The sequence below is a fragment of the Rousettus aegyptiacus genome, unplaced genomic scaffold, assembly GCF_014176215.1.
Source record: "Rousettus aegyptiacus isolate mRouAeg1 unplaced genomic scaffold, mRouAeg1.p scaffold_m13_p_10, whole genome shotgun sequence".
In the NCBI taxonomy this organism is placed as follows: Eukaryota; Metazoa; Chordata; class Mammalia; order Chiroptera; family Pteropodidae; genus Rousettus; species Rousettus aegyptiacus.
Window position 1 is genome coordinate 83,999,463 of NW_023416285.1, and position 22,385 is coordinate 84,021,847.

The 22,385-nt window shown below is 34.6% G+C and overlaps 1 protein-coding gene and 1 long non-coding RNA gene across 2 annotated transcripts; one reads left to right on the forward strand and one right to left on the reverse strand.

Annotated features, from left to right (window-relative positions):
- Positions 1–44: 44 nt before the first annotated feature.
- On the forward strand, positions 45–20,737 carry ENKUR (enkurin, TRPC channel interacting protein). The gene is made up of 5 exons (XM_016124905.2): positions 45–481; positions 9,897–10,042; positions 13,623–13,846; positions 17,187–17,333; positions 20,379–20,737. The coding sequence occupies exons 1-5, from the start codon at positions 405–407 to the stop codon at positions 20,550–20,552; spliced, it is 768 nt and encodes a 255-aa protein (XP_015980391.2). The 5' UTR covers positions 45–404; the 3' UTR covers positions 20,553–20,737.
- On the reverse strand, positions 17,332–20,808 carry LOC118608694. Its single transcript, XR_004953136.1, has 3 exons — positions 20,719–20,808; positions 20,370–20,471; positions 17,332–18,111 (listed from the first exon to the last, which is right to left on the reverse strand). It is a non-coding gene; the product is annotated as an uncharacterized LOC118608694 (long non-coding RNA).
- Between the last annotated feature and the right edge of the window lie 1,577 nt (positions 20,809–22,385).

Consider the following 22,385-nt stretch of genomic DNA (forward strand, 5'->3'; position numbering starts at 1 on the left):
AGAAAAGAGCAACATTTTTAAGGGAACTCTTTTTCACACCATTACTTCCAAAGGCACATACACACAGTGGTTTTCATATTGAACTTCTCGCCCGAAGGAGCTGCAGAGAGGGAAGGCAGGAAACCTAGTTTGCAATGCTGCCTTCCACTTCCCCGTCGCCTAGTAACTGTTTCCACGGCAACCGCGCCGTCAACGACGCTAAGCAACCCCAAGAGGAATACAAAGGGTATCTTCCCAAGAGAGGATCGCTAAGAAGAGGTCAAAGGAGAATTACGTGAAAGAGAGAAACGTTAGTTCCTTAAGAAGGCAAGGGTGTAGGAAAGGGGAAACGGTGAAGAAAGGGACTGAGATAGTGGTATAGTGAGAAAAAAGAAAGTTGAGTTGTTAGGAGTCATTTGGTGGCCATGGATCCAACATGCTCTTCTGAGAGCATTTATAACCTCATACCCAGTGACTGGAAGGAGCCTCCCCAGCCTCCTAGGTATGTGGGTAAGCCAAGATTATCTCTTGAAACAAGAATGGGAAAATAACTATTCCATTTCAAGATTAACTAAGGATCATATGACAACCTCTTAAAGAAGAGGTTGCAAAATCTAGATATTTAGCATCTTAAAATTTACAGAGAGGGCAATCCACGGCTGTGAGAGGGCCATTTTAGGCTAGTCTCCTGTAATATGGTATGTAATTGTTTTATAATTGTTTGTACGTGATGTGGTATACAACATAGCGTTAAACTTCTTGTAGAAAAAGAAAAATCACAAATTTATTATCCTGTGTAAGCATACTTGATATTTGGTTACAGGATTTCATTGTTTTATTTCTGACTACACTACTCCCTTTCTAAAAGGGTAGCACTTATTTTTTCTCCCAAGATTATTATCAAATATAAATTCATTTGTTTCTCAATTTTTTGATAAGTGAAACAAAATAGACTAGATAGTTTCTAAGGTCTATTTCAGGTCTGATACTTGGATGAAAGGAAAAGTTTAATAAAGTTAAAATTTTTGCGTAGGTGTTAGGGACCTCTTGAATTCCTCACATTTCAAAAAGCTCACCACAAAGTGAACATCTCAGTTACTCTCCTATGTAGGGACTTAAAATTTATTTAAATCTATGGGGAGAAAAGAAAGTAACTAGTGGAGAAAATCTCATTCTTGCTAGGACTGTCTTTTTGCTGTCTTTTACATTTCCCCTTTTCCTGATGCAAGAGCGCGGCACTAAGGACAACAAACAAATGAACAAACAAAACAGGCACGGCACCTAATTGGTTTTGGAATCATGAATAAATTTTCATTTGTTTTCTGATCTGTAAAACAAACGAAATGACCTAGACTTAGGCTCCTTTCAGATCTAATAGTCAGTTATTTCTATTAATAATTACTTGAGGTGTACAATATCCTCAATATGGCTGAGTAACATTCCATCGTATATATGAACCATGACATCTTTATCCAATTGTCTGTTTGTGGGCATTTAGGTTGCTTCCATATACATGAGTTTTTGACAAGATGTCATGTCTTTTATATCTTCATTTATAAAAACATAATAAAATATTTAACTAATTCTTTTTTACCACACTAACTTAATTTGCCCTGACCCAATCCCCTTCCTAATAGTAAGAATTAATCATAAGAAATATATTGTTACAAGGCTTATTTGCATCACCCAGTTATAAACCCAGTTTTAAGAAAGCTCACTGCAGCTCTTTGCAAGACTAGCAAGATGACTGACCAGCTTTCATACAGAGTTGGATTCCTTGGAGAAATCAACATTGACTATGCTGTGATCTCCCAAACCTTGGAGGTTACAGTCTCTTTGAGGAACTGAAATACAAACATTATCGTGTTAATTAACAATAAAATCATATATACTTGAAAACCCTAATGAGAGATGCAGATACTAAATGAGATAGCTATATTTAACCAAATAGATATATGTAACCAAAGTGGAGTGAAGGGCAACCTGTCGCAATTGAATTCAGCTGGGACTTAAAGTATAAAAGTGTTGAAGTCAGTGGGAAGCCATGAATTGGTCTTCAAAATTTCAGTTGCTCATGATGCAAGAGATGGTTTCCAAGATTTTTACCAAATTTGTAACCCTTCTATTGATAGTGCCAGTTATTTAATATCATCTCCAATCAATCTCTCTTTCCCTTTTGTTTAAGGCAATATTCTGGATATGGTCGGAACAGTTCATACACATATTATCTTCTTTCCTTCATACAGGATGCTTTTATTGATGAATCCATTAACATTTTGACAGTCACGTCCCACCATTGTCTCACATTGAAATTCCCACATGAATTATGACTAACATTGGTCCCTCCGATCCTGTAATTGTGTAGCTGATTCTTTTTGATCTAAACTCATCATTAATCTAAGGAGATAGTTTTAAGTTTTGAATTTTTCATATACTCTCTTAACCATCCCTCTCAGCTTTGTGCCATTTGCAAATCTAATAAGTATGTCTTTTATATCTCCATCTGTCATTGAACAGAGCAAATACTTTGCACTTTAGTGGGCTACTAGATATTTCTTTCTAGGCTGACAGCAATAATATTTTTTGAGGTTCAGTCATCCAAATGCATCCATTAATCAGTTCATATTTCTCTGATAAAGCAAAGATTTAATAGCAGGTTTTACCAACATTAAGATATATATTATTCTAAGGTTTTTGCCTAATTTATGACTCCAGTAATCATATATATCATTAATCATATAAATATCATATATATATATATTTTAATGATGCTTGTTTCAGTGACCTGAAACTCCAAATGGCTCATGCAATCATTGCTTCTCTACAAATTTTTAGATGTTCTCCAAAATTGACGTTAGACTCACCAATGTGAAGTTTTGGGATGCAAGCTTTTTGAAAATGGGAATATTTAATGTCATAAGCACCCAGTAATTATTACCTTTTTTATGCCTTTCTGGTTTTCATTAGGGTAATTGTGACATGTAGTCAGAATTTCATTTCCAGAGCTTCTTGGACTACCTTCCACTTTATTCAATTTTCATACTGTTATATCTATATTTTCTGAAGTTTTGTAACATGTCTTGTTTAAAGTCTGGTTATATATCTGACCTTTTAAGCAATCTTGACTATTATGGAATCTTAGATGATGTAGTCATTTTCTCCTGAGGTTCTTATCTACTTTGCTGACTAATTATAGCCAGTAATTCAATTGAGGAAAACAGCAGTCCTTTTAAATGAACTTATAGTCAAAGAAAGTCAAGAATATTACAGTACCTTTGTTTTTAACATAATTGAATTTTATGCTAAAATTCACATTGTTTCAGTATATGGTCTCAGACAGTTTTATAATTAACGTTCAAAGTTATTATTCAGATTTTCATCTGGCTATCTGGTCTGCAGACTTGCAAATAATAACACTTTTCCTCATCTTTTGTACACCACGTTTTCTTCTCATGCTTATATATATATATTGATTCTTGCTATGGCTCACAGTTCACATAGAAGATTTCAAAATCAGTAGGAAAGTCAAGCACACAAGTGAAGATGTGCAATAATTAATAGAGTCACCCAAAGAATGTGGAGGAATTGAAGGTCTGGGAAACTAGTAATGAAAGAGATAATCTGAGAAGGCACTTTTTCCCTTCAGACATGTGGATGAGGGTAAGGACATTCACAAACAGAATCCTTCTCAGAAAGGAGAATTGTAGCTTCCATCTACATTTACTGGCTTAATGTGGGTTATTGCCTCTCATTTAGATTTCTACAGATTATAAAATATGTGATATATTAGCACATCTCTCTGGCATTTCCCACATACCTAGTACCTAAAAATGTTGAGAAAAAAATATACCAAAAAAATTCTTAAAATCAGTTGCAAGGGAAATTTGTGGGTAAGTGAACTTTTGTGTCAGACTCATTTTTAGAAGTTTATTCCATTCTAGAACAAGGTTCACGATCTTAAGCATATTGTACATATATGTTGTAGTATGCAAATCTATTACATGTCATGAAAATATGTCAATCTATCTGTCTCTTAAAATAACCATTTATACACTATGACTTGACTCTTTAGAGAATAAGATGTTTCTACTAGGATACAGGTAAAATCAAGTAAAAGATCAAATAGTATATTTTTTTTTAATTTAAGCAAGGTGAATATCCAGTAACGATAAGAATACTACTAATAAAAATAATGGTAATTTGTGTGATGTATTAGTGTTTACAATATGCCAGGCACTGCTCTATGTTTTACTTGATCATTTTATTTTAGTCTCACAAGAACCCTATGAGATGAGTAGTATTGTCCCAGATTTATAGAGAGGAGGCTCAGGCCTAGAACATTGAGGCAGCTAGGATGAAGAACTAAGATTTAGATATAAGTCTGACACGAAAGCACATCACTTTAACCAGTTTGCACTCTGCCTTTTAACCTGAGTAAATAATTAAATCGAACCTAGTAAGCATCTTTGGCTTCAATTATATATGTATGTATATATGTCTTCAGATAATTTATCATGTATCAGATATTGTTTAGTATTTATACATTACCACATTATAATGCAATATGGTATCTTAAATTATGATATCAAAGCAAATAAAAAACAATGATAAAAAATAAGGTAATACAACAAATGAGCATGAAATATCTTGTACATGAAAGGTGTACTTTAAAATCTTGTTTCTTTGCTTGACATCTGATACAAATGTGACTCAATGCTATCTAGAAAGTGGACAACCCACAAAGGAAGAAAGCTTCTCCTCATGATCCTCTAAAGATCACTTACACTTTAGGTCAAAATTTCCATAAACAAAAGCAAAGCAGTAGCTGAGAAGCACAAGTCTTCTTGGTGTGGAGCCAGAAATATACTTCCTCCACAGTTCATAGAGAGGAAAGACAGTGTGCGCACTGTAATGAATAAAGGTTTCAGCCGTACTTTTACATTAACTACACTGAGTTCCATAGGTCTGATATTGCTCTAATTATAGGCCAGTGGCCTCATGCCAAAACATAACTTAATGAAGCAGTTTTGGAGGCCTGGATATGATATGGTCTGGATATGCAACTATATTATTATATTGTTTAATTCAAGAATTGATTTTTCTGATCTCTAGGTCAGCACTATCCAGTAAAATGTGAGCCACATATGTGATTTTTAATTTTTTTGATGGCTTAGGTGCATTTGATTAGTTTTCCCAATTTTTAATTTTAATAGTCACTTTTAAAAGTTATAAAGCAGGTAAAATTAATTTTAATTATATATTTTATTTAACCCCAATATATCAAAAATACTATGTTTTCAGTATATAGTACTAGCCACATTTGGCTGGTAACCCCTGTATTGTCCAGCACAGATCTAAATGAATACATTAACTTCATGTCTTTTTGATAATCTACCAAATTTATTATTTCTCTCAACAGCTTGCCATAGATGCTGAGCAGCAATAAGATCAGAGTTATACTCAATGACACATACATGTGTTATCAATTAAATGCAGAGCAGCATAGCTTTGGCAGCCAGCCAAGCTGGGAGGAGAATCGGCATCCATTTGTGGAAATTGAATTACCTGATATAGTCAGGAGGCTGAACTGAAGACTTTCACTTTAGTGTGTTTAGGTGGGCTTAAGGTATATCTATGTACATAGACAAAATTCTCTTCAAGAAATAATTAGGAGGACTTTCTAATACAGTGTAGGTCCCAAAGTTCTATACATTAAAGAAGCACTGCAATAATATGGGCCAGAAATTTAAAAAAAAAAAATTGGTTAACCAGATGCCCATCTAACCTATTAGGAAAAAAAATCTCAAGCAAACATTATCAAACTGTCCCAAATTTTGGTCACTATGTGCTCTTTAAGATAATCTGCTTTAAAAATGTATATATAAAGACTTGACATTACCTACTATCTAGTGATTATTGGCAATAAAATTAATATAAGTATGGTATATTTATTAAAAATGAAAACCTGAGGTTGAATAATTAATCTATAGCTGATAACTAATAAATAGCAAGTAGAAAGTATGGCCAGTTGTGTAATAAAGTCATTTTTAAATCTTTATAATAAAACCACACCATCCAGAAAATGGAATAAAATGTAGTTGTTGAAAAGAAAGTGTAAGTTTTACATATAGTAACATGGAAATATATCACATTATATTAAGTTTAATAAATTAAGTTATAATTCATACATAAATAGAAATACAGAAAACAGAATCTATTCTGGAAAATGGGTTGAAGAGATGAAGGGAACCTAGGTTTTTATTCATTTATTAAATTGAGATACACTTGACATATAATATTAGTTTTATTTTTTATTTTTGTAATTTTGAAAACTAAAAATATACAGTATTCATATAAACTAGGATATCTTGTTTTCTATAACAGATAGATAAGCTTTGAGCTCACACAAATAATGTATTGAATCACGACTGTAAATTAAAGAGGTGAGAGTATTCACACTCTTTTTCTACCCTAAAGGGAAATTTTATTAAGTAAGAGATCATATCTGCCAATTCCAACTTCCATGGGAATTATAAGGCATGGGTTTGGATTGAACTTTATTTCCTGAAGGTACCTAAAGCTCTCATTCAATTTGGACCATAATTAATTCCTAGCCATTGAGTTCAAGATTGAGGAAAGACCTCTAAAAACAAGAAACCGTTTAATTTTTCTTCAAACAAACTTATCCACATAAGTAAGAAGAGAATACAAGTTGTTAGAAGTGGTTTAGCTTTTAATCAAAAATGGAATTTACCCTCTCACCTTAAACAACTAAAACACTAAAAAAAATAACAAAACAATGGTTTTCAGGCACTGGACAACAGGCAGCACAGAGCAGTCATCCCTAAGAGAAGGGAAACAAGCCCTACAATTGCCTCAACATACTCCCTGGAGAGAATTTATAGGCGATAGCGCAGGGAAAAGGAATTTAAACAAAACCCAGTAGTTTTCCTGAGTTAAGAAGACAGAGTTTAGAACTTGGGAGGTCAAGGCATGTAGAATTCATAGCACAGAGTATGGAAAAGGTGAGAACTACAGGAGAAGGAGAGAGAGAAAGAGAGAAAGAGGAGGGGGCAGAGACAAACAGAGACAGACAGAGAGACGGAGAGATTGAAAGATGCAGGAGGATTTCCCTGAAGTTTTGGGGTGACAGTATTTTCATGAAACTGCTGAGGCCAGGAAAATACCCAGCAGAGGCAGCAAAGCCAAGTAAAGTTCACATTCCCTTGAGCCAGAGTGGAAGCACCTCCTAAGACACAGGGCATTGACTAGTGCACTCAGAAGTACATTGCCGTAGTAGAGCCAAGTTAGAACTAGATTAAAAGCTCTTCTGAACCCAGAAATAATGCATAACCAAGAGAAAATTCAGTCAATAAAAACACACAAAGAATTGACGACATCAGTGAGAGAATTAGTAGACAAGGACATTAAAATCATTATTTTAAATATTCTCCATGTGTTCAAAAACATAAAGAAGGAAAACACGAGCAAAATACAGAGAGAAATGGATTTTTAAAAAGACCCAAATCTAACTTGCAGACATAAAGCATACCATGTCTAAAACAAAAATAGAATACTAGATGGGATTAATAGCAGCTAAGACACTGAAGAAAATGCTATTGAATTTGAAGACATAGTAATAGAACAATACAAAATAAAACAGAAAAAAAAAACTGAAAAGGAAAACAAAATCAGTGAGCTGTGAAGAACAGAAACCTAACACAAATGTAATTAAAATCCCAGAAAGAGAAGAGAGAATGAGTAAACAAAAGAAACATTTGAAAAATGGCCAAAGTTTTGACAAAGTTAATGAAATTCTTAAATCTGTAAATTCAAGAATTACAATGAAGCTGAAGAAGAAAGAGAAAGAGGGAAGAAAGCAGAGGAGGAAGAGAAGAAGAAAGACAGAAGACCACCACCATACCAAAGGCCATGACAATCAAGTTTCTTAATAACAATAATAAAGAAAAAAATCTTTAAAACCGCCAAAGAGTGGGGAAAAAATCCCACTGCATACAAAGAAAAAAAGGACAGCAAATATCTCATCAGAAACAATGGAAGTCAGAAATTGAAAAGTTTTTAATGCACAAGAAAGGGTGCAAGTTGGAAATTTGGATTGACACAATGAAATAAAGAATACTGAAAATGGTAAATACATGTGTAAATATTAATTTTTTCTTTTTAAATTTCTTTAAAATACAATTGGCTTTTAAAGGGAAAATAACAATGAATTATAGTTTTTATAGCACATATAGAAGTAAAATATATTACAATGTTAGGTCTAAGGTTGGGGGAGGAGTAAATGCAAGTATTCTTTAGTAAGATTCTCATTCCATATGTGACGTGATATTTGAATGTAGGCTACAGTAAGTTAAATATGTATATTGTAAACCTTAGAACTTCCACAAAATAAAACAAAATCAAAACAAAAACAACAATAAAGCAGGGTTTTAAAAAAAGAAAGAATAAGTGAACGATAGGGTATGTAGAAAACAAACAACAAGACGGAAAATTTAAACACGAACATATTTTTAAAATCACATTAAAGGTGAATGGTCTAAACAGACCAAGTAAAAGGGATTGTTAGACAGGATAAAAATTCAGTGCTCTCTATGAGAAAACCCCTTTAAAAATAAAGACACTAATAAGTAAAAAGTTGAAGAATGAAAAAATACTGTGTTACCAGAAATTAAAGGAATGCTGGAGAGGTTATATTCATATAAGACAGAGGAGATTTTAGAATACAGAATTTTTCAGGGATAGAAAGTATTATTTTATAATGATGAAATAGTTTTTCAAAAAGATATGGTAATTCTAAATGCTATACACCTACTAACAGTGTCAAAACATATGAAGCAAAAACTAATAGAAATAAAAGAAGAAAGAGAAGAATCCACAATTATGTCAGACATTTCAATAATTAATAGAACACTTAAAAACAAGCAACCGGTCTGACCTAATTTTCATTTATAGAACGCACCAGCCAATCACAGTAAAGTACACTTCCTTTTCAAGTGTTTACAGAGCATTTACCAAGATAGACCATACTTTTTGCCTTAAAGCAAGTGTCAGAATATTTAAAAGGATTGAATCCTACAAAGTATATTCTCTAACCCCGATAGAAATTAATTAGAAATCAGAAAGATATCTGGTAAATCCCCAAATATTTGGAAACCAAACAAAACACATCTAAGCAAACTCCTAAGACAAAGAAGGTGTCAGAAGGGAATTTAAAAGGTATTTTCAACTGAATGAAAATGAAAGTATTCTGTATCAAAATTTGTAGGATGCAGCTATAAAACAGTGCGCAGAGGGAATTTTATAGCTTTAAATACTTCTATTAGAAAAGTATAAAGGTGAAAAGTCAAGTACCTAAATTTGCACCTTAAAAAAACTAAAAAAAAAAAAAAACTCAAAAGAAGAAAAATAGTAAAGATTAGTGCAGAAATCACTGAAATGTAAACATGTAAATATGTAAACATCGGAGAAAATCAACAAAAAGCTGGTTCTTTGAGAAGAGCAATAAAATTAATAACCCCTTAGCCAGACTGATTAGATAAAAAGGGGTATGAGGTGGGAGGGGAGAGGGAGGGAGGGAGAAAGAGAGAGGATCAGTGAGAGAGAAAAGGACACTAATTAGCAATATCTATCAGAAAAGGGAGACGTAAAATCACTATCGATGCTTAGGTTGTTCAAAGGATAATAAAGAAACACCACGAACATCTTTACTCGGCACCTCTTTCTTAGGGCAAAGCTTCCGTCTAGCTCGCCTAAGCCTGATAGATAGCGCTCTGATAATTATGCTTTACGGCTATCTCCAAATTAATATAGACTTACATAAATTGGAAATGTATATCCTTTTTTAACTTTAAATGATTTTACTAGAAATGTAAATGCTATGTCTTTTTAAATTTTAGGTATGTGTCAATTTTTAAGACGGCTGTAAAAGAGGACATGCAAAAATTTAAAACTACAATGAAAACTATGGGACCGCCAAAAGTTGAAGTACCTTCTCCAAAGGATTTCCTGAAGAAACATTCAAAGGAAAAAACTTTACCACCTAGTAGGTTTTATCATTCTTTTTATATTAACAGTGTTAACTAAATGCAACTAAAATTATTTTATTGTCTATGAACATTAAATATTCACAGGTGATAGCAACTTTACCTCATATTAAACAGGATTTGAAAGGCTAAAACAAACTAGAAGTAGAGAATGTATACAAAAGAGAGTAGAGAATGCTAAGTTGCCCCCCAAATAGACTTTCCTTTTGGTGGTACAAGCATCCTGAACTACGCCTTGGACTATCCAATAATGCCCCGCTACCTCAGTACAACATGCCTCACCATCTTAGTCCCTAGCCATATGAATTCAATAACAACTATTATGAGAGTTCTAAACCCCAGTGGGCAAGGGTCTTTTCTTCAAGAGATGAAAATTACAACCATTACTCCCAGTTGTCGAAGTGACTTCCAGGTTCACTTTAGGCTTAAGCGTGAGATTTCAGTCTCCCGGTTTTCTAAGACCATTAGGACAGTAAGGAGTTGGCTGTAAAGGAGAAGCCTTCATGAGAGAGTGGTAGACAAGTCAGTCCTTGGACGTGCTACTTGTGCAGTCACAAGCGCTTCTATTTGTGCTTAGGAGGACCCATGCTTGATTGAATGCTCTGCTTTGTCATCTTGAAACTCTTAATAATTTTGAATCAAGGAAGTCCACATTTTCATTTTGTACTGGGCCTAATTAATCTTGGCGTATACAGATATTTGGAAAGAAGGCTATTAGGAAAATGGAGAGTGAATGGAAAGAGATCTGTGATAGGTATGCGAGGAAGCAGCTTCCTCCCATCCTGGGTTTGTGTTCCATGATGTTTTAGGACAATAAGAAGGATGTGAACCTACGTCTTTGAAAAAGTCAACCTTTTTATGTCTTCTGGCATCAAGGAGGAAATACAACATCTCAAGCCGAGCTAGGGTGTAGCTTTTGACAAAAGCGAAACTACTTCTCCCTATGTCCATATTTTATGTTCCACAACTCTTTCTCATAATTCATATGTCATGACAAAGGATGAAGAAATTATCAGGAAGGATGGAAGAAGCATGTCTGAAAATACAACATTCGTGCCCAAATTCATGTCTTCAAAAGTCTGTTTTGTATCTTCCTCAGATGGAGTCATGCTATTTTGTGACCCACAACCACCTGAGAACACAGGAAACCCTTAAAATGGATTTAGATTTCTTCTGGTGCCTCAGGGCCAAGGATATTATGCAGGTCCTTATGTAGCTTCTCTAGGGTTAAACATGTTACCTAACACAACAACCACACTCTCTAAATCCAAAGTATCTACTAAGGAAAAAGAGAAGCCTACATCTCCTCTTATAACCATTATAAGGTAAAACAAACACAAAATTTTGTTGTCCTTCAGACTGTTGACATTGCCATTTGACATAGCCTAAAAAGACCAAACCAGTGGTTTTCAGGTTTATTATTACCACCAAATAATTTGTGAAGAGATGTCTTCACCCCACTTTCCAAACCTCACACCCTGGGCAACCCCTACTCTTGGGAAGAGAGACAAGGTCATGGTTAAATAATAAATATAACATAAGGGAAAGGCAGGGGTAGGTTTTAGGTACCGTTAGGTAGACAACCAGAAACAATCAAGAGTTACAATTTACTCAACTTATTCACCTAAGAATGAATTATTAGTTTTTCTAAACAGTTTCCTCATCTTCTGAGAATTTAGTTTTATCTCTTATTCTGCACATTTCTAAAGCTATGGGTTCTCTTATAGTTACAGGAGTCATTTGCATGCACTTTCAATTCATAATGAAATTTGGCTTTTGAATATTTTCCATGTGAACAGCTAGAGGATAGACACTTCTGGTTTTGTAGGCAATCAGATCATGCAAACCTTGTTTGGTTGAGTGTATCTGGTAGAAGGAAGCTATTTGGGTTCTACAATAAGGCTTTATTCTCTGCTCCAAGCTTCATAATAATTCTATAATTCAATTTCTAACAATGTTCATAACATATCAATAATATGTTAAATAGGAAGAAGATATGAATTTTGGAGGTCAAAACCTCTAATAATTTCACATATAGTTCAACCAAATATACACATTATATTCTAAATTTTATTTTCCCCCCACTATAATATAAACTCCATGAGAACATGGATTTTGTCTCTTTTTACTGTTGTGTATACAGTTTCTAGAACATTAGTTGAGGACATAGTAATTGTTCAACAAAAAATATATTGTATGAATGAATGAATAAACGAATATTCACAACTCTTTCTAATGTTCTTGGAGATATAAAACTTGACATAACAAAGTGTCATTGGCAGGGTAGCTTAAACAAATTTATTCTGTCACAATTCTAAAGACTAGAGTCCAAGACGAAGGTGCCGTCAGGGTTGCTGTCATTCTGAGGCCTCTCTCCTTGGCTTGTAGATGGCAGTCTTTTCTCTGTCCCTTCACATGGTCTTCCTTCTGCATGTGTCCGTGTGTGTCTGCTCCTCTCTTATGAGGATGTCAGTCATATTGGACTAGAGCCCACCTAATGACCTCGTTTTAACTTAAGTACCTCTTTCAAGATCCTAGATCCAAATACAGTGACATTCTCAGATACTAGAGGTTAGGGCTTCAACATGTGAATATTGGGAGAACACAATTCAGCTCATAATAAGAGGTTAATTCTGCCCGTAGACTTTTAATAGTATTATTTTTTCCGATAATAAAAGTTACATACACTCCCAAAAAGCTCCAACAATGCAGTAATGAATAAAGTCAAAACCCCTAGTACGTGTGATAGGGTTAAGATATGAGTTAGGTTTATCAAAAGTTATTGCTTTCGGCTCTTAGAAATAAATCATAATTATTTTACATTTTAATGTTTCTACAAACCATTTTGATGTGCCGTATCAAGATAGATGAGTCAGAATGGTCAAGTTGAAGAGGCCAGTTTCACCTGCCTCTAATGAAAAGAATGTAGTTTAGAGAAATAAAATAAATTCTGAAGAGTAGTTGTTTTAAGAGGCAAGAAGCAATGATGGAGGAGTAAACAGTAAACTTTAATTATAGTATAATGTTTTATTTGTCAGGCTGCATGTTGGGTACATGGCTATTACATGATTTTTATACCTTATAATAATGGTTGTTTTCATGAAAAAAATCCATAGATTCTTGGACTGTCAATATTTCAAGTCTGATTTATTTACATCGTGATTTTATAATAACTTGCCTCTGAAGAAACGATTATTACTAATATTGATAATAGTATTCAGAAAAAAGTTTTAATGTGTTTTTTTTGAACTTTTTTTCCATTTGGAAAGCTGAACTTTGGTTGTTGAATATAAAAAAATATTTTCACAGTAGCTAGTGAAAATGTATTAGTTAGCTAGCATATGATTTTAGTTGCTTATCTTCTTCCCTTAGATTTTAATACTGTTCACCAACATGTGAATTGATTATGTTGCACTTAATTTTTTTGCATTTATGACTACCAATTTTTTATCTTAAATATTTGAACATATTATTAATAAAACTTCAGTATAGTAGTGGTAAAATAGCTAGATGTTATAAATAGCACTGCATTGTAATGTTTATAGTTTAATATTAACTAGGAAATGTTATGTTTAACAGAAAAAAAGTTTGATCGGAATGAGCCCAAAAAGCCTTCTGTGCCACTGAGGACTGATCACCCAGTCATGGGAGTACAGAGTGGAAAAAATTTTATCCATACAAACGCAGCCGATGTCATTATGGGAGTGGCTAAAAAGCCTAAACCAATTTTCGTGGACAAGAGAACTGGAGACAAGCATGATCTGGAACCTTCAGGACTAGTTCCGAAATACATCAATAAAAAGGTAGCCTTGTGATAAACCTGTGAGCCACATAATCTCAATATGGTCTTCATAATCATCACCTGTTTTATCATTACTAGTACTCTCACTGGACAGCTTATCTAGATTGCCACTTCTCATTTCCCCGACATCGATGTTTGGTCCAAACGGAATATGATGAAATTACAGGGAATTTGGAAGGAATGAATACTGTAGAGTTCAGTAGAGGAAAACTATAATTTTTTTAAAAATTTCAATTATTAATATATTTAATAATTATAACATTCTCTAAAAGGCGTTGATTTTAGCTGAGGTGATCGTGTCTTTAAAAGCGCAGCCATTACTATAAATCTAGAAGGAATAACCTTTCAGAAGATCCTAATAAGATTTAGTCATTAGATTTCAGTGTCTTGGTAGCAGAATGAGAGAAATGAAGAGGAAAACAACTTTAGAGGCATGCAGGCCATCAGTGTAGGGTAACTAATTCTCATTATTATTGAATATATGTGTTTTTATTTTGTTTTTAGCCAGTAAAGCAGACCTTGGAAGTGCTGTACAATAATCTCATCCTTTTGGGACCTTCTTTTCTATCTGAAAAGGCACTTATCAGATAGGCATATAATTTCATTGGGGAAAATTATAAAGCTTGGGTTGAGCTGTTTGAATAGGTCTTTAAAGTTGAAAAAGCTTACCAAAAAAAAACCCTTATACAAAACCTATTTATAGAGAGCATAAAAGTGCTTGAAACACATAGTAAAATATGAGTTCAAAACCCTAAAGAATAATAATACATAGTGATAAGTTTTGGCAAAAAAGAAAGGAAAGAAGGAAGGAAGAGAAAAAAGAAGAAGAAATTTCGATAGTGTGTATGAGGGGCCTGCATTCACATAGTCCAGTGATCTACCACGAGAAATCCAGTGCCCGTTAAAAATCTAAACAGGAGCCTCAAGGCTGTTGTCAGAGAACAGTGGTTATTCCCTGAGAAACTCTGTCACTCCATTGGCTGAGACACCTTTGGAAGACTTTAGCAGGGGTCTACGAGTTGGCAGCACATTCCAATAAAGTTATTCCAGGCTTCTCCGATACTCCCTCCTTCTGTGGCTCTTGGAGGCTGCTCATAGCCCTTGTCCCAAAGGATGTGGAGAAGCAGAAAAATCACTCTCCTGGCTCTTTCAAAGCCACTCCCAGGCCATTATTTGTCCTCCATCATGTAAAACCCCTTCTCTTTCAACGGTCATGCCACCAACTGCCACACGGTCTGCCCTCCTCCTTCTGGCTGCCTTCTGTCTAGGCTGTCTACCTCCATACGTTTTCTGCCCTGAACAAAAAAACTGAACGACACATCCATCGCAGAGACAGAGAAATCCTGTCTGTGCTTATTCACCAAGCCGAGCAAACACTCCGCACCTGCCGTCCTCTTGGTGTCACTGGCTAAGCAATCAGGACTCGCGAGGGACTTACTCGACGTACTTTCCACTTCTCAGAGTTAAGTTTTAAATAATATATTATTGGTAAGGGAGATAGTAAGTCTTTTTAAGGGCAATGCCATTTTTTTTTAAAAGTGAGCGAACCTCATGTTTTTAGTTTCAAATAAAATATTATACGCCCATTTTTCCCATGGAAAATAATTTGTGAAAACAAACGGAAGGATGGATGATTGCCTGCAATACATTATAGTACTAAGACACCATTTCAAATTCTAATTCTGGCACTCACTTAACTCTGTGATCTTTAACAAGTTGTTAGATTTATTACAGGGTTGCAGTGCGGATCAAATGATATACAAATATTAAGCACTTGAGACAACACCTGGCACCTAATAAAAGTTCAATAAAATGTATATATTATAGCACATGAAATTATTAGTATTAATAGTAATGCATTAGCCCTCAAGGATCCAGCACATGGGAATATTTGAGATTACCTAAGCTTTTACCTCTTTGTAAGATAGTTCATTTTCCTAAAATGTATCACGTCATTCTCTTTATTAAACAGAGTATGTCAAATATAATTTAATCTTATTGTGGCGACACGGACTCATCATTATGAACATCAGTAATTGTAGTGAGCTATAATGATTTCTGTGTTGACTTCTGTGTTTCCTGGAATGGATTGGAGTTTATTTGTATAGTGTTTCGCAATTTTCCAGAACACCTTTACAGCTAGAATTTCTATCATGTATTCAATCAGGATGGGTTAGGTTACGCTGTGGTAACAAATAACCCCCACATTTCAGTAACTAAAACCAGCTAGGTTTTATGGTTTGCTTGTGCCACACGTCCACTGGGGCTTGTTGGAAGCTCTGGTTCTTGTTCTTATTCCGCGACCCAGGCAACCCAAAACATCACCCATCCCAATACCAGACAGAAAAAGAACATGGCGAATCATTCATTAGTTCTTAGGGAGGGAGGTCACTTCCACTCACATTAAGCAAGTCAGGTTAAATGGTCATCTCTTACTTCAACAGGAGCAGGAAAGTGTTGCCCTAGCAATTACCCACAGGGAGAGCAACCAGAATATTTGTGAATAGTTTTAATGACCAATACCTCTCAATAGCTGCTACCTCAGAAAGGTCTTTCCTTACCACTTTATTTATCTAAAATAGCTCTTATTACTTTCTTTTCCTCATAAGGCGAGTTTCTCTCACCACAGAAAGCAAATTTCTTAAGGACAGAAACTTTGCCTTTCTTATTCACTAGTTTACCCAGCACCAAATACATTCTCAAATGATTTTTTTGAAGAATAAACAAAGAGTCTTTCTATTTCTCTACACACTGATATCATGCTCATTAAGTAATATGAAAGAATCACATATGAGTACCTCACTGTCAGTCCTTAAAAGCAGTCCAGGAGCCTGAAAATGTAATTTGCATTCTGAAAGCAACCTTAGGGTACTAAGTCAATTCTATCTTAAAGCAGATGTGCTTAGTATCTTCTGAGTTTGTTTTTATAATGTCTTGGAATCATGTATCCTATTTTATTGAATAAGATCTTGCAAAAGAGGCCTCAGGATAGTCAAGATATTTCAAGGTGAAAATTGAAGCATCTAAAAGAAATAAAGAAAATGGTTTTATTTACTCCTAAGGGTAAAGTAAGGGCTGAGTCGCCAGCCCAGAGCAGGTGCTGGAAACATTCAGAGAAGGGAAAAGTGGCCACGATAACAACTCAGATGGTTTTAAAAGACCAGAATCAACTAGTTCCCAAAGAGGAAAAAAGTTACTGAATTTTATCAGTTTATTGTGTTTTAAGCTTAGGCTTCAAGTCTGTACCATTTCCTTTTCTCCCAGTCACTGGTTGGTATGTATATATATGTAAGAGAGTATTCAGGATATTGATTTTTTTTTTTCTGAAAAATCATTATAAGGATTATGGTATCACACCTGAATATATATGTAAGCGAAATGAGGAAGTAAAGAAAGCCCAAGAGGAATATGATAAGTACATCCAGGAAAACCTCAGGAAAGCAGCTATGAAAAGGCTGTCTGATGAAGAAAGGGAGGCGGTTCTGCAGGTGAGTGTTCTGTAATTTCTATTCCTATGTTTAGAACACCTCCGAAAGGAAGGTCCGCCACCATCAATTGCACTTTGATTTTGAAATCGGATCACTCTCTTTTGGTCGTGGTGACAACTACATGCAGCAAAGCTGACTCTTGGGGACAACAGGAGGTTATAATGTAGGGATTGTTGAATAATGCTTTGTTTCCAATTTGGTGAGCTTCTGGTATTTTTTTTTTCTTTTCCCCCAAAGTAGTGTTGTAAGGAAACCTACCTTCTCCTTCAATGTACATGCATAAATAAAGCAGAAAAAGCATTTTTATTTTCATTCTCAGGTCCCTGAATTTTTCAAAAATATTACCCATAAATTAAATATTTTTCACTAGATGGAGCTCTAGAATAATTGAAACTGTCCCTAGCCCAACTCTTTTTCACTTTCCTATAAGCCAAATGAATTTTTGAATAAAACAAACCTAAATACATGTTTACATTGAAGTGTTTAGCAAGACTTTTATCTGAAGCATTTAAAATATTGGGGGATGTGAGCAGGGATGCATTCATTTATTGAACATCTGCAGTGTTCCAGGCACTGTACCTGGAAGGTACACTGTGGGACACTGTAGTGAGCAAAACAAATGCAGTCCTTATCACATAGCCGAAGAGGGACTAGAACTCACATTGCCCAGTTCCCAGGCCAGTGTTTTCCCACCGCATCACATGCATAGGAAGTAACCGAAAAAAGCTCCGTCAGTCAGGGCTCCAGCAGGAAGTAGCGGGCACCCACAGCGGGGATTCTGGGGAGAGTGGAAGGAACTGGTTACAGAAGGGAAGCAGGGCTAAGGGAACCCACAAGGAGCACAGAGGCAACCAGGACTAAAGGCAGTGGAATCCACCACCGCCCAAGGCTTGAGAAAGAAACGGGGTTACCAGAGCCTGGACGATGGGCCACCTGACAGGTGTTGCAGTCACAGATGAATGAGCCAGAACTAGTGTCAGGTAATGTCAAGAGAGAGGAGGGAGAAATGCCCCAACCTCTCTCTCCTACTGGGGCTTTTTTTTTTTTTTTTTTTTGGCTGAATTCAGGTAGAGACTGAAGGACAAAAGAGCTAGCATGTGAAGGTGGAGGTGTAACCCACAAGAATCAATTCTACCGCCACCCTCCCCCCCCCCCCATCACAGTGCAGGACAGGGAAGTGCAGAATGGATGGGGTGGGTTGGGTGCAAAAGGAGCATGAAATTGAATGAAGGCACTGTGTTGTGACTGCTTCTTCCCATTTGAAGTTTTCCCAAGATTAATATTATTTCGGCATTAAAATAGAAGTGAGAAAAAATGAGAAATAAAAATAAGGGGAAAATACCACTGCTGCAATGGATACAAGATTTCTTTTTTAGATGAAATAACACAAATCTGAAAAACAATACAGAGGCTATTTCAATATAATATGAAATGTTAGTTACATGTCGTTCTCATCCCTTGCTGTTGACTTTGATCCAAACATTATTGTCTACACTAGAAGGAAATGCAGAGACAGACTATAAGTAATATAGAAATGTCACCCAACTAGCTATGAAAAACCTTTGATATTTGAAAGTGTGTAAACGCATAGATTTCCTCTCTGCAACAAGCATCCCTGTAGGGCACTTTGGAAACATTTCCCATTTCATAATGAAAGATGATGGAACAATAGAATTCCTTTGAGGACTTCTTTTTGGAATATATCTCATATGCTATTCAGATATGTATGAGAATATATATTAGACTGTATCTTACATACTATTAACTGTGTTACTCCATCCCCCTCTTAAAAATGTAACCTGGATACTTCTTCTACCTTTTTCCTTTCCCAAATCCTTGATATAATCTTGCTTGAGTATTCAAAATGTGTTGTCCTTTTTTGCAACCAACCTATTCTATACAATATGCCCAAGCCTATCATTATTTTTACCTAAGCATGGAAATAAGGCAATAAAATTTTATTGTCCCTGAAAGGTTTCTACAAGATTAAATTTATATATGAGGCTTTATTATGGAGGCATTATTATGTAAGACAGGTCTAATCTTCTCTTAAACCTAAATGTATGACCATAGTTTTCAAGGATCAGATTTTCAAGGCAATATTTTAAGCATACTTTCAGTTGTACTTTTTGTTTTGTGTAAACAAAATTATTTATGCACTCATAAAAGAAAGCATTAATTTATAAAATTTCATTGCATGAATTCAATTCCTAGTTTAAGACCATTTTGTCAGTGGGGCCTCTAGTGCATTGTGATAAGAAATGGTAACAGTGCAGAGATGAAAATAACCTTTACTGCTCCTAAGAGATCCCTAATTTTGAATTTGTTAGTTACTGAGAATATAAAAAATTAACTACATTATTGAATTAGCATGTATGTTATATTTAATGACATTTTGGTCTTTTCTACAATACATTAATAGGAAGTATTGATCCCTTGACTATATGGAAGAAGAATTCTAATATATCGAAGAGACATAAAAGATCATTTTATATCTTGTTAAATTGAATTTCAGCATTTTGTACAATTCCATTTAGTCAGATATAAGAAAATATGACCATGCAAGTCTTTTGATGTGATTTCTCTATTGAAGAATGGGGATGATGGTTTAAAAATAAAATTCTAAAGAAAAAAACCTAAAAATTTTATAAGAAATAATTTCCTGTTCAAAAATCCTTTTTGCTTGGGGATATAAATTCTAAGTTGTTGTTTTTACCAAAGCATTTTCTATGAGCTTAGTTTCATAGTACTCATAATTCTGCATACGCATACTTGATGGTAAAAACAAGTACAGTAACATTAAAAACAGAGCAAATAAATACTCCCACTGGGAACTGGGCACAGAATCAAGACAGGGTTTGGCCTCTGTACAGTATGTTTCATTACTGTGGCCAAGTACTTGATAAATACATATCATTTTAAAAGTTATTTCCACCAGTTTTTTTTTTAAACCTATTTACATTCTCCACACCAGTATGGTTTTCTTTACCATTTACTTTACTTTTACAGTTTACATTCATATTCAATTTTCTTTACCATTTGCAGGGGCTGAAAAAGAACTGGGAGGAGGTGCACAAGGAGTCCCAGTCCCTCTCGGTCTTCATCGATTCCATACCGAAGAAGATACGCAAGCAGAAGCTGGAAGAAGAAATGAAGCAACTGGAACACGACATTGGTGTCATCGAAAAGCACAAGATTATTTATATTGCCAATAAGTAACAATGGATTTTTAAAGGATGATAACTCTAATATAGGGAAACAAAGATGGAAAGCAAATGAAACTAGTTTTTCAAAGAGGAAAATACTATGAAGAAAATAAAAATAGTTTTTACCACAATGCTTAGGCAATGTTTAAAGAATAATTGGATTTTTTTTTTTTACTTACACAAGAGAGAATAATTTTGTTAACCAGCGTCAGGCATTCCATGTATAAATCAATTAAAATATGATGTTATCTATTCTGGATCTGTAGTGTAATTCGTCATTATTATGTACTTGTTTCACAGAAACTTTCAATTCTAGGCCCTGAAAAATAAAGTCAGCACTCAGAACTTTACATTTTTTGTACATCGTACGGTACAAGGAACACAACGTTAAAAACTGTTAAGTATTTCGAATCGGAGATAGTAGCAAAAGTGTTTTCTACACTAAAGTGTTTTCTATATATTGTTTCAGAGCTTCACAAACTTAACAGTGTATATTCTCTGGCAGCTTATCTCATTGGCAGAGATATACCCAACTATAAATATTTTCAATATTCATAATGCTATATATCCTGAAAGGCTTATATTTGGAGGACGATAACATAAAATCGAGGAGACGACTTATAAAATCTATCATTGAGGGCGATTAAAGGGAATAGCCTCCTTTCTGACATCCAACTTTTAAAAACTTTTGCTACTGTAGGTGCTTTATTCCATAATTTGCTGTATGAATTTCACTAAAATGGGATGTTACATTTTCTTTCTGTTCCTTCGAACCCAGAACTTGGGACAAGTTTCCATTTATTTTCGTCTTTAATTTCTTTCAGCAATGTTTTGGAATTTTCATTGTACAAGTCTTTCGCCTCTTTGGTTAAGTTAATTCCTAAGTATATTTGATGCTATTAGAATTGTTTTTGTAATTTTCTTTTTAGGTTGCTCATTGTGAATATATAGAAATGTATTAGTTCTGACACTTTTTTTTGAGGAATCTTTAGAATTTTCTACATATAAGATCATATAATCTGCAAATGGAAAATTTTACTTCTTCCTTTACCATTTGGATGCCTTTTATTTCTTTTTCTTACCTGGTTACTTTGGCTAGAACTTCCAGTACTATGTTGAATAGAAGTGGTGAAAGTAGACATTCTCGCCATGTTCTTGACCTTAGAGGAAAAGTTTTCATTCAGTCTTTCACCATTAAATATAATGTTTACTGTGGGCTTTAATATATGGTTTTTATTATGTTGAGATAATTTCTTTCTTTGCTAGTTGGTATTTTTTTTCATGTTTTTATCATGAAAGGGTGTTGTGAACATCAGTTTTTAAACTAAGAAATACCTTTTACCTGAATGATCTGTACATTCTCTTCTAGTTATCAAGCTATGTGGGAAGGCAAATCATAAACAAAAGGATACCTTGGCAAGTACAGGGCAAAAAAATAAAAATAAATTATATAAATCTCTTCAGTTAACATATCTCATTCATTGTCATTGAACAAACACTGTCTATTACATGCCAGAAACCATTCTGGTTGCTGGGCAGAAAAGTAAAAAAAAAAAAAAAACAGCAATATTGGAAGACAGAAATAATCACACAAATGCATGTATTATTAGTGATTTGGAAGAAAAACAGGAAGCTATACAGGAGAATTTCAGGGAATTTCTAGGTCAGATTTTATAGTTAAGGGGATGCCTTTCTGAGGAGGTAACATTTAAAAACAGACTAAAGAATTAGTAGTTGGGAGGGCTGGGGAAGAGAATGAAAAAGAATTCCAAGCAGATAGCATAAAGTGTGTGAAGGATCTCAGGCAGGAAACCCTCATCCCATAGGAGGCAGGCAGCCATTGGGG